Source organism: Grampus griseus (assembly GCF_964374135.1).
Source record: "Grampus griseus genome assembly, chromosome: 16".
Classification (NCBI taxonomy): Eukaryota; Metazoa; Chordata; class Mammalia; order Artiodactyla; family Delphinidae; genus Grampus; species Grampus griseus.
In genome coordinates, this window is record NC_139010.1 from 62,994,902 (window position 1) to 63,008,533 (window position 13,632).

General features: G+C 42.8%; 1 protein-coding gene across 1 annotated transcript in view; it reads left to right on the forward strand.

Annotated features, from left to right (window-relative positions):
• SORCS3 (sortilin related VPS10 domain containing receptor 3) overlaps positions 1-13,081 on the forward strand; it is a gene marked incomplete at both ends in the record, with an annotated part of 579,237 nt that extends 566,156 nt beyond the window's left edge. The window contains 5 exons of the mRNA XM_082673649.1: positions 3,480-3,611; positions 5,349-5,448; positions 6,424-6,529; positions 12,085-12,245; positions 13,017-13,081. Coding sequence (XP_082529775.1) covers positions 3,480-3,611; positions 5,349-5,448; positions 6,424-6,529; positions 12,085-12,245; positions 13,017-13,081 — 564 coding nt within the window. The remainder of the gene's footprint in view (positions 1-3,479; positions 3,612-5,348; positions 5,449-6,423; positions 6,530-12,084; positions 12,246-13,016) is intronic.
• Between the last annotated feature and the right edge of the window lie 551 nt (positions 13,082-13,632).

The window sequence follows — 13,632 nt, forward strand, 5'->3', positions numbered from 1 at the left end:
AGTTTTCTAAGGTAGCAAATTGACCCCTTTCATGAAATGATGGCTGGGCCCCTCATTGAGTCTTTACTAATATCATTCATTTAGTTGGCTGTTTGCCCACCAAGGTTTGGGGTTTTTTTGCTTGTTTGTTTGCTTTTGTTGTTTTTTAACCACTCAGACTTCAAGACTCCCACTGACCATATGTGGCCATCAGAAGGCTGCAGGTCAGGAAACAGAGCATGGTAGCAGACTCTGGGGTTATAGAATTTGCCCAAGGTCATATTTTCCTTAAGACAACGTTGAAAGTTGAAAGGGTTTTGTTAACCCTTTGCACACACCTAGGCACTGGACTATAATAGCGAATAAAACATGGTCAATTCAAATGTAGAGATAAGTCTAATATGCAGCTAGTTCTGTGGTAGAGGCATGGCCAACATTTCAAAAGAGCACAGAGAAAAGTGCAGTTCACTCTGTCCAGGAAAGTTCAGGCTTCGCACACATTTGTGGTTCAGTAAATACTTGTGAACTGTTAGAATAGTCTTTGGAGGGGATACTTGAACTCTGTTTTAAAGGACAAATAGTAGTTAACAGAGAGAGGATGATGTCTTTCAGGTAGAATGAACAGCGTGTGCAAAGCCAGGCTCCGTGGAAAGCACAGCATATCTGGGACATGACAGTTTAGTGTAGCCAATCTATAGGTTATGAGGGCAGGTGTGAATGATGTTGAGCAGGGATGGATTGGTCAGTTTGTAAAGGGTCTGAGGAGCCAAAAGGGGTTTGACATACATCCCGTAGTCTCTGGAAAGTGTTCTTTCTTTATTATATTGGGTTGGCCAAAAAGTTCGTTTGGGTTTTTCTGTCAGATGTTACAGGAAAACCCGAACGAACTTTTTGGCCAACCCAATATAGGTAAAAATTTCTGGCAATAGATTTATGTTTCAGACACCCATTCTGGTGGCAATACAGAGGATGGGCTCCAGAGGTGGGAAAGTGAATAGTGTAGGGGGAGATTTCACAAAAGATGACCAGTTAAAAGACTACTGTGATCCTGAAAAGGGACGATTCAAAGGCTACTTAGGCAGTTGAGCAGTAGAATTGGTGACTAATAAAATACAGTGTGGATGGGAGGGAGGGAGAAACTTTCTGATTTTAAGAGTAGGAAGGAGAGGGTTTTCCTTGCCATTGATCAAGATGGTGACTGTGTAGGAGAAACATGCTTGGGGAACAGTAATCATTTGGTCTTTTATATGAATTTGGAGCACGTGAGAAACAACTGGATGAAGATAAGCAAGAGAGTTGAGGATATGGATTGGGGATCGAGTGAGGTTTCCGTGGGAGGTAGCAATGTGAGAACTGAGGCTGTGGAGCTCTTTAGATCCCCCCCACCCCACCCTGAGAGGGAGAGGGGCCAGGGCAGAGATGGATGCTAATGCTTCCCAAGGCAGAAGAGAAAGATCCAGGGAAGGACACGGAGAAGGAGCTGCCAGGAAGGAAGAAGCACCAATAAAAGAGAATGATATGAGAGTGTTCCTGTGGGGAGTTGTCCACAAGAAGAACTTCACCTCACATCTTTTTATAAGGAGATTGTTCCTAGAGAGGGATGAGAATGAAATTGGTCTTGTATACCTTCGACTGTGAAACATCCAGGATTGTGTGGGATTTTGTACGACTGGAGTTAGGTCCCTCCAAGGTCCCTAACCAAGTGATGCACCCTGAGACCACTCTTCCCTGGGACCCAGGGTCACACCAGCCACAACACTCACAGGCTCATCCCCTTCTCTCAACTGGGTGATTGTCTGACCTCAGTCTGGTCTCTGAGACTTACTTCCCCTGGCTGGTTAGGACAAGGCCATCTTGCCTCCCAGGAGGAAACTGAGGCATCTGGCAAAGCCTCTTCAGGCTGCACGGGGATGCCTCCCACTTTGGAGGGCTTTTCGGGCTTCTGACTGCCGCTTGCTAGTTCTCTGCAGGTTGGCACTCTCTCTTTCCTGCATCACATTCCTAAGTGTTAACTCCAATCTCTAGTTCCAAATTAGAATCAGAGCTGAGCTAATGGGAGACAATCCCTCCAGTTCTATTCAGTCCAGTGTCTATTCTTTCCTCCAGGTCAGGCATCATTTGGAACAATGAGGTAGCCACAGAGTTCGTCCCCCGCCCCCCTGGAATGTCTGGACAAACATATAATAAGAAGTTATCAGAGAAAAGAATGTAGCAGACAGACATACTCATATGTTACCGTGGACATGATCTAAGTTCCTTTCATGGTAATCTGGAGGTGCTGGGGACGAGAGACTGACACGGAACAGGTCACTGCAGGCGAGATAGTCAGGGTAGACTTCTTGGAGGAGGCAGGTGTTTCAGCCAAATCAAAAACTATATATATCGTATTTGGATTGACAGAAGAAGTTTTGTTCTGGATATAAAGACCTTCCAGAGACACATAGGAAAGAACAGGCCTACTCTTTATTTACATGGGAGAACTCAGAGTTTTGTTTTCTTAAGGAATTTGCCTTCAGACGGAAGCTTACGTTTAGTTTTTATCCAAAAACAATATAATCCTTTTCCTAAACACTCAGGAATAGAAAAATTCATTCAGTACTTCAACATCTTAACAGAACTTTTAGTGCTTTGTTTTATTTTTTATGTATATTTTTTATTTTTATAGAGTTGTAACCAAAGAAATGTGAGTAATAGATCAGAATACAGCTGTCATGAGGTGTTTTTCCACGTTGCCTCACTGTACTATCATCTTAATGGTAGTATAACCATTATTTACTTAACTTTTTTGAATATTTGAGTCTTCCCCATTTATCTGACATAAATAATGTTCTGAGTGTTTCTTCCTCCATATGGCTTTTCCTATAGTTTGGATCATTTCTTTAGGACAAACACTCCAAGTTACAGTGACTGAATGAAGGGTCTGAATATTTTTATGACCTTCCAGTAAGTCTTGAAAACCAGATTGGCAATATGTATCAATTTTTAGTGCTGCCAGCAACAGTTGAGGAAACCTCTTAATTGAAGCCTCGCCAGTATTAGCTACTGTAACTTAACAAAAAATCCTGCTTTAGTAAGTGAAAACAAGAGCTTTGCTCTTTTTTTTTTAATTTGCGTTTTCCCATGTTTGTTTATACCTTCTTATTCTTCATTTGCAGCCAGTCTGTTCGTGTTTTCACCAGAAGCTCTAGTCCCCTTAGTGCAGAAAAATGGAAAATATGGGAGGAGCTTTTGCCAATATTGCCAGCAAACAGTATTTTGAAGATCATTTGTAGTAGTATTTTAGTTTCAGTACAAATGTATCTAAGAGCAGAGGAGGAAGTAAAACTAATAATTCTCTACCTAGCAGTTCGAGGGGAAAACAGAAAAGAAGCCTGGATATATATTGGAAACTGTGCCTTAAATGCTGCATTTAAAAAAATTTATAGTCCATATCCTTGTTACTGACTTGGGGAAGACTGGCTCCTCCAGGACCCCATTCTTTGGTCTAAACATCTTTGCAGGTAACCAGCATCCCAGAAGAGCAGATCCTAGTTGCCGTGTTCCCTGGCCTCCCCACTTCCGCAGAGCTCTTCATCCTTCCCCCCAAGAACTTGACAGAGAGGAGGAAAGGCAATGAAGGCGACCTGGAACAAGTAAGTGAAAGAAAACTAACTTGGTAGGAGACTTGCCTCCACCTCATAATCTAAGGGGACACAAAGTATTTCCAGCCAAAAAGTGAGATGAGCCCTTTCCTATGGGTCCATCAGACCGTCACTCTTTGTCTAGCACCCAGGGCTTTGGAGAGCAATCAGCCTTACCTAGAATAAACACAAATGCATAAACACTGGAGCATTCAGCTACACAGGCAAGAAGAGTACCCCTGAAGTCATTCATTCCGACAGTTGCCATTCCTGCAACTTGCTCATGTCTCCCACCCAATGACTTGCTCTGGGGAAAAGAGATGAAGAGAGGAATTTGAGTTTCCCTATCTATTTCTGGGAAAATGTGCTTCCTGTCTTTAAAGATCCTAGTCAATAGAAGTTCTGCTTCTAGGAAGAAAACGAACTGGTTGTAAACATGTGTCTTTGGAAAGAGGTGGATTGCCTCATCTTGCTTTGACTAAGGAAGCAGCGTTCCCAAAAGGGATCGTGAATTACTGTCCTTATCAAATGCCATAGAGTTCTTGTGATCTGCGTACTAGCCTAGAAATGAAGTCAGTGGTCCCATGGTTCTCCTTCTCTTCCTGCCCTTGCTGGGGTCTTAACTGGCCGTGCTTTGCTTTACCCTTCCATGCTCCTGTGATGCTAAGTTAGAAGTAGAAATAAGTGAGAAGGAGGCTGCTGAAAATCAGCGCGAATCAAACACGTTTGCTCCCATACAAGTTAATCGTTGTACAGATGTCTTCCGCATCCCTCTGCTACTCACCTGGCCGTCACCCCATCCCCACATCCATCCACAGTCCTCTGTGAGCTGCACAGGTGCCATCGTGGTCAGTTTCTCTGGAAAATGAAGCGGATCCTTTCATTGAAGGGCTGCATATTGAGATTGGCCAGATATAAATTCAGCTTCTCAATGCGTTCATCGCTTTTACAAGACCTCTTTACTCTGAAATAGGAAGTGGCATGTGCGAACTATATTTGGAAGCTACGATATCCATCCATTTAGATAAATAGGTAATTACGGTGATGAATAGCAGCTGTGATATTAAGGCGCGTACAGCGAGATAAGAGTTAGGGACAACAGCCTCAGTCTGCCTCAGCTTCCACGTGGGAATTACACAGTGATTAAATCAATGTTACGCGTTCTGAGACTTGCTGGGGAAAAGTAAAGAGGAAGAATTATCCCTAGAAAGGAGACAGCTTCTCCTTTAATGTTTGCCTCCCATTGTCTCTAAAAGGGAAACAGCAGAGGAGTGGGCTGGGGTGTATGTACCTGCTTTAATCCTGGCAGGGGCTTCGCTACCCTGTGAATATTGCTTGTTCAGATTAAAGAACTAACGGTTGGTCGGTTGACTTTCTTTCATTGGGACCCACAACAGGTCTCTCTATGGAAAGTTATACAGGCTTAAAAGGCACTGAACTGGGAGTTGAATGGAACCGCTATGTCTGTTGTCAACTCGAATTCACTAGGTGACTGTGGACATGCCTCTCTCTGTTTCACTCTCCTCTCCAGTATAAGCAAATAATAACCAGCTGTGTCCTTGGCTTCACAGGGCTCTAGGGGCTGGGAGAGCCAAATGGATAAAAATGTTCCAAAATCCTGTCCTCTGAGTGAACGTGGTCATTTTTTGCCTATTGACCCTGGTTTCTTATTCCATGAGGGAGCACCGTCACATGACATTTCTTCCCATGCAGCCTCTCTCTCTCTCTCTCCCTTTTTTTCCTCCCCAGATTGTAGAGACGCTGTTTAACGCTCTAAACCAAAATTTAGTCCAGTTTGAGCTGAAGCCAGGGATTCAAGTCATTGTGTATGTCACACAGCTGACTTTAGGTGAGTGCCTGTTGGGATTCGTGGTGGTGGGGGTTGTGGGGGGGCAGGGGGGATGAGTATGGTGCTCTGATATCCTGGAGAGAAAAGGGAGGAGATAGTTACCAAACACTTTTCCATAAATGCCTGTAAATGGCTTTGTGTAGTGATGGCAAAGAAAGATTAATCACATCTTTCTTGAGACTTCCTGTTAAGGTGGCGAGAAGACTTTCTTAGAAGCGGCTTTGCTATTGAATTCCTGGATGATCTTGGGGAAAAACCTACAATTTCTTTGGGCTTTGGACTTTATTATGTTTTTTATCTATAACAGTTGGGGTTATATGAGGTAGTCCTCAGGCTCTCTTAATTTCTAGGATTCTCTGATTCAGTGAATCTTGGTTGGAAGACTAGATCAAATAACTTTAAAACTCTCTTTGATTTATAACGTGTAACTCTAAGTAGAAAAAGTGACCAGCTTTAGGTGGTTGATTTGTGAAAGGATTAAAAATGGCATGTCCCATTGGGCATCCACCTCTGGCTCTCTGGGAAAACCTATGTGCTAAACGTTTCTAATTAATAAAAACTTTTCAGATGAGGAGATTCCAAATGTACCCATCCAGCAGTGTTTTACCACAACAGTATAGAGGAAGAGATTGAAACACTCCATCAGTGTTTAATCCGGAGTTCCCAATGGGCCACCTATAATCATGTTGACAGGCAACTGGGCTGTCTAAGAGACAGAACATTCAAGCCCTATTCCTACTCGCCTTAGCTGTGTACAGTTTACACAAGGAGCAGCAAGTTTCCCCAGGCAGAGCAGATCCCTAAGAAGCTGTAGATCAGGGGTACCATTCTCATCATTGAAGCCAAGCTTCCTCTGCCCAGATAGCATGCAGGACAACTGGATATAAGGATGGAGACCAGCTGGCTTCCTTTCTCCAACAGATACTCCCTCCAGCTAGTAGCTTCCAAGTGAGCAAGTCTGTTCTTTCTTCCTAGCTCCACTGGTGGACTCCAGTGCTGGGCACAGCAGCTCAGCCATGCTTATGCTCTTGTCAGTGGTGTTTGTCGGCCTGGCTGTGTTTTTGATCTACAAATTTAAAAGGTATGTGCTACCATCACTCAGTTTTAATCGTGGGGCTAGATTCATGGGAGCTGATTCCTCCTGTAACCGACATTCCTAAACTCATCCTAAACAGGTGATTTTAACTGTCCCTGAAGCTCTGCTTGGCATTGGTGAAGAACAGGAATGGTTTAGGGTCAGGGAATAAAGGACCTTAAGAATCTGAACGCTCCCCAGTTTATAATTATGTTGAGTTAGGAAAATGAGGAGTAGCCTATGAAATCAGTTAATTCTCTTCAAGAGAAGTTTGAGCGGTTTTCAAACCTCACCTAAGTTTCTAAAGTAAGGTCTCAAATATTTAAGAGATCTTTTTCTACAGCTTACCACCCATTCAGGGTGGTTAAGTGGAGAAAATGCAGCTGAAATCTGGTTATGCATATATGCATACACACATATTTTCTTATCTTGTATTGCTGATATCCAACATCTGTTTAAATTTGCATGCCAAAATATACAATTTTATACTCCTCCCTATTTTTCCTGTTTCTAGAGGGAAATTGATCAGGAAAACCAAACCCCACAGGTATTCAAAAGTTATTTTTGCAGGCCAGAGGTGGGGTGATGTAATAGGATACTTATTAAAGACAAGAAATTGAAATCAATAATTCTGTACCATTATTTGAATAAGGTAATACATCTACCAAGAGATATGCTGGTTAAGAGTACGAACTCGAAAATCAGACCCAGTTTTAACTTTCAACATTTGCAGCCTTAGGCAATTGAATTTGCCTCTCTAAGCCCTCATTTCCTAATGTGTAAAATGGAAAAACAATAATACTTTGTAGGTTTGCTATATGTTTTCAAGGTAGTAATATCTATATCTAGTACATAATAAAAAATCACAAAAGCTAAGCTGCTATAAATAATATGCCTCCCAAAGGCTTCTCCTCTGTTACAAATTGGCACATAGTAGGACTCAGACGTATCAGTGGCATAGAAATGTGCTTCATAGGAAGCCCGGGTAAAGTAAAAATATCATTAATTATTGTCAGATGAGTTTTGAAAGTATAACTTGGTCCTGGGAGTTTTTCTAGACGCTGAAGGTAATGCTTTTAGATTTTGGAAGAGATCAGTGGTAAAGGTGTTTCACTCTACCTCCCCCGCCCCCAGCCCCCATCAGCTCTCCTCTAGTGAATTTCTCAGGCTTAAAAACACCAGTTTTACTCAATAGACATCTCAGCATTAGCCAAAACAGCAGGAATTCTTAAACACTCTCCACTAGAAGGACAGAGTAGGGTTTACCTTTCTGTTCAATTTATAGACCAGTTATGTGAGTTCACATCCTCTTGGATCAAGATGGGTCAACCCACCTGCCATGTTCCCTTTGAAGAAGGGGAAAAGCCTTCATATCCAATGAGTGAGCAAAGATTCAGTATAGGAACAGTCTGGTCAAAGCAACACCCATTTATGGGTGTACTTCAGTTACACACAAAGCACACTTTTGTTCATTCAAGGATTTGGTTGTGGGGAAGCCTGCTGGTTGCTGGGACTTGAAGATCAATTAACCCAAATGTATCACCTTCCGGCTCCTAGACCTGCATGCTCGCTGAGGACCAGGGCCAATAGAAGTCCTGCAAAGAGGTATTCGTGTCAGGTGTCTCCAAATTAAGACAAGATCTGCCCTGTGACTTAGAAAGTTTTCTGCTGTCTTGTAAATGTTGCTAAACTCCATAGACAGTCAACTTACTAATGTCACCATCTCTTAATGTGCAGACTTTAATACTTGAATCTATGCCAGTTAATGGCATCTCTGAATTATTCTACCTCTGTTGTCCCCAGATATCAGCCGACCCTTTGTATGTCCCTGGCAGGGAATCAGGATACAGGAAACAAATACTAGTCAAACTGGATAAACGGTTTGAGTCAATTAAGAGTAACCAATCATCAGTTACCTTTTCTTTTCTAGCCACCTTTTCTGGAAGTTTTCCTCCCAGTGCCCAAGCCCTTTGGCTGAGGTCCTTTTGGATCTCCCTTTGTTTCTTTGGTCTCCTTTCCCTCCTCACCACCTGGAACTCCAGTGATGGCTATGTGGAGGGTGCATAGCTTGCTGACAAGTAAAGGTCGGGTTCTTATCCATGATTCCTAGAGTCTCCTCTGCTTCTTTCATTTCTGTCCAATAGAACTTTCTGCGAAGATGAAAACACTCCATAATCTATACTGTCCAATACAGTAGCCACTGGTATGGTGGAAACACTGAATTTTTAATTTTATTTAACTTCAATTAATTCAAATTTAAATAGCTACAGCTGACTAGTAAACACTGATGGCACAGGCTAGGGAGAGGGTAATTCTGTTTCTGTTTCCAAATCACTGGCCATGCTGTTTTCAAACCCCAAAACTTTCTCTCTGCCATCTCCAGCATTAATTCATTAAGCCATTAATTTATTCAGCAAACATTTATTGAGCACCTGCTGTGTGCCAGGCACTGAAAACAGTCTCAAGTGTCCCAAGTAGTCACTTAATAGAGGAAGAACAGAATTATTTAAAAGAATCTTGGGGATCACGGTAACTCTATTCTCCTTCCTCTGTGAAGTGACCACATTTGATCCTATTCTTGGATAGTGACTTCTATTTTGTGATGTCTTAGTCAATATAATTAAAAATCATTTTGAGATGACTTTTATTTTCTGAAAACTCTTCCTAACAAGACCTTCTTTCTATACTGTAGGTTTGTTTTTTCTTATTATCCAAGAAAAGTTTTGAAATTTTATATTTCTTCCAGCCTTTTTTCAGTAAGGCTTTCATCACAGTGCGAAGCCTACTTTGCTTTTTCTAAATTCCTCCCACGGACTTCTAATACTTAATCATAGTTGGAACAAACAAATAAAAACTGAAATTTAGGGCTTCCATGGTGGCGCAACGGTTGAGAGTCCGCCTGCCGATGCAGGGGACACGGGTTCGTGTCCCGGTCCGGGAAGATCCCACATGCCACGGAGCGGCTGGGCCCGTGAGCCATGGCTGCTGAGCCTGCGCGTCCAGAGCCTGTGCTCCGCAACGGGAGAGGCCACAACAGTGAGAGGCCCGCGTACCGCAAAAACAAAACAAAACAAAACAAAACAAAACAAAAAAATCTGAAATTTATATAGGTGACTTGGATTGATCCATCTTACTCCTCTTATTAAAACTTACATGAATGTATAGCCCAAGACGTGCCTCTAAATCTCATTTCCCACCTTTCTTATCTGCAAAAGCGGGGTTTAGTCTTGACTTATTGTCTCAACGGTCCTACAAGTGGATGTGTTAAGAAATAAAAAGCAATTTGAAAAAAATTTTAAATGCTGCAAGTTGTGACATAACATTCATTCCCTTCCAACCATCTATTAAAAATATCGAAAAAAAATGCCCGTTTTCAGAGATTAAAATAAAGTGAACAGTCTTTATAAGGGCAAATGGATACAAATCCTCACAGGTATCAATCATTAAAAAAGCAGGAAAGGGGAGGCAATGACCTCTGGCTACAGCTCTGAAGTACCCAGACTTGTGTGATCAGGAATGGTTTGACTGCCCCCAGCACCTAATAAATATTACAGTTGATCCCAACGTTCATGAGTAATATGTACTTTTATGATCAGAAGAAATCTAAGTCGTTAGGCTGCCTTTCTATTTAGATAAGAAGAAATTAAGGGCCAGCGTGAAATTTTAATTACACACATTTAGAGGAGCCTGCGGTTTGCTGCCTCACATAGAATCTCTTCACTTAAGCTTCTTGTAAATTATAGTAAGCAGGTTTAGACCAGTAGGAGTCAGGAGGACACCTCCCTTAATGTATGGAAAGCAGCCATTAAAAACACGAAAACTGGACATAAATGAAAAGTAGAAACTGTCCATGTTTTAAACATATGTTGGGATCTTTCCTTCCAAATTAGCTATGGAAGACCTTGTTAAATGCCTCACATTCTACCTCATTGTGGGGTTGGGGTAGGGAAGGGAATGTAGATGCTTGACGATACCACTGGTTGGCACTAGGGCAACAGAGGGATTCTGCACAGAACGTTCTGGTTCGGGGTAGGTGTCAGATGTCTCAAGTTTTAATGACATCTATGCCAGTAATCAGCTTCATGAAATGTCTGGACTTCAGACCCATTTCCCCATCATTTAATGAGGTAAGAGAGGGCTCTTCTACCTGTAAAATTCTAAGATAAAAGTGTGGTCTTTTTGTTTGAGAACATAATATGTGAAAATAGAAAGAGCATAGGCTTTGAGGTCATTCATTCATTTATTTGGCAAATACTGAACGTAAACCACATACCAAGCACTGTGCTAAGTTAAGTGTAGAGCAGTGAAAATGGAAAATGTAGACCTTGCAGACACGGGGCTTTTTGTGGGAGAGAAAGACAGAAAACAAGTCCACACACGTAGCCTATTCCGTCACCCTAAACCAACACCCTATTCGTTTCTTTCATAGACCCATCCCATAATTACATATTTATGATGGGAGAGAGTGGGTGGTCAGGAGAGGCCTCTCAGAAGTGACATGTAAGCCAAATTCTGAAGGACACCGTCACGAGAAGAGTAGAAGGAGGTGTGTTACAGAGGGAACAGTTGATTCACCCCTCGTCCCCAAGATGGGGACAAGTCTGATGTATCAGAATCTTGAAACTCAAAAGTTTGGGTTTCAGACCAGCAGCATCAGTACCACCTGGGAACTAGGCAGAAATGAAGAATTTCAACCCATCCAGTTCAGGCCTATAGAGTAACAAATGCATTTTAACAAGAACCTGATGAGGCATAAGCATATTGAAGTTTGAGAAGCGCAGGATTAGAAGAAGTCAGAGGAGGCTACAGAAGCTGGAACACAGTGGGTCAGGAGATGATGGAGATGGGTCAGGAGATGAATACTCCAAGCAGATTTCAGTTTGAACCTACCTGCTCCTCCTACCTCAAGTCTGTATGCCTTGTTTCCAAACCTCCTACCTTTGTGTCTTTGAAGGAAGTTATTTAGCTTCTCTTAATCCTTGCCTTAATCCTCTCCATGATCCTAAAAGAAAGCTATTGTCATTCCTATTGAACAGATGAGGAAACTGACTGTGGAAGTATTTAAGATGCTTGGTCCATGGATGGTGTTCTAAAAATGGTGGCAATGGCTATAAGTCTTTCATTTCTTGGCTATTCGTAAAGAAAACCAATGTGAATTGACGAAACTGATACAAACTTAGAAAAAGCTGTGTTTTCACTATGATACAACCTCATGAGTCTCAAAATCCAGCCCCTTTGTAAACGTAATAACTGGTAAATGTTTTAAGGGTTTTAGTGCACACTTGGTTGATAGCATTGCCCTTCTGTTTACACCTGCTGATTTTGTGCCTCAGAAGAAGGTGCATGTCTCCGGGAGTTCTGTGGCTTACATCTCCCCTGGGCATCTGGGTCTCTCCTTGTGTTCATTGGCCTCATGGGGACAGTATCTGGGTGGCCAGCCCCTTTCCCTGACATTGGTCCTGTAAATAGCGTCTTCCTCCACCTTAACACCCAGGATTTCCCAGTTGCCCCAGTCGGGCATGCCCCATGATCGTAATCTGATTTTGCTCTGCCCCATGTAGGAAAATCCCCTGGATTAACATCTATGCTCAAGTCCAGCACGACAAGGAGCAGGAGATGATTGGGTCAGTGAGCCAAAGTGAAAACGCCCCCAAAATCACACTCAGTGACTTCACCGAGCCCGAGGAGCTGCTGGACAAAGAGCTGGACACCCGGGTCATAGGTATGTGTGCTGGTGTCACCAGGCTCCTGAATCCTCTGTTCTCCAGACCCTGAGTCAGCCAGCCCATGTGGCCTGTCCTTCAGGCAGAACTAGTCTGGAGGGTGGGGGAGAAACCAGTTGGCTACAGCGACATAATCATGCTTTAAAGTGTCCGCCACCTCTGACCACCTGAAATTGGCAGAACTTTCTTCTCTTAGAAGTAGATCAAGATCAAAAGTGCTGGAGTCTGAGTGGGACAGGGATGAGGCCAACTATTACTGTTGGACTTTCTCTTTATTTTTTCTATAAAGCAAAAGCATTATACATCCCAATAATTACGTGAATAGGAACTCTGCCATCAGATAGCCCTGGATTCATTTTCTTGCTCTACCAGTCTTCTAGCTCTGGGACCTCTCTGTGCCTCATATTCCTCATCTGTGAAATGGGAATGATAGCATCTGCCTTCTAAGATTGTTGTGATCATGAAATGACATATATCATTAGCACAGTGTCTGCTACATAATACGTGTTCAATACCTGTTGGCTGTTAGTATTGTGATCAGCAGAGTATAAGATGGCAAGGTATTGCCCCTACCTTGTGTGCTGGGGTGGGAGATGGCAAACGTTAAACATAGGTAAGATAAGCCAGTGAACTGGTATGATAGACTACCCAGGTGCCCTATTGCATAAGCACACGTTAAGGTGGCTTGGTATTTAGCAATAAAGAAAGCACAGACCCACGCCCTTGTGACAGGTACATCCTTACCTCCCTCTGTCTTCTCTCCCCTGCAGGAGGCATTGCCACCATTGCAAACAGCGAAAGCACAAAGGAGATCCCCAACTGCACTAGTGTTTAATACCAACAAGCCACGTGGTCAACCATCTTTCTGACTTTTTATTTCTGATGGTTCCTATTACACTTATTATGGAAAAATGAAAATGTCTTTTTTACCTTTTGTTTACCAAGGGCCCCTTCATAAATAGCAGGCAGACGCTTCGCTTTGGGAGGCGAAGGCATTCGTAACTGATCAAAATGAGACACGAAGAATAAATGGCTGTATTTGTGCTAAGGGCAAAGGATGCATCTTCCCATGGCTTTCTTGCTTCATTCTGCCATTGATAGCCCGAGGAATCTTGTTTTCCTTGCGGTCTTTCTTTTTATTTTTTAAGTTGGGTTGGCTTTCCACTAACCTCCCATCCTCCCCCCCGACACAAGCCCAAATCACCAGTACCCGCCTCCTCCCTCCCAGCACGCACCTAAAACGTAAACCATTTCCCAGTTAGGTCTGCAGGAGGAAGGTTGGTGGGGAGTGAGCGTAGCTGCAGGAAGCGTGCACACCTGTCGGAAGAGGCCCTGCCCCGTGCATGTCCATTGCAAGCTGCAGATGGCTTATTGTATATAGTTACA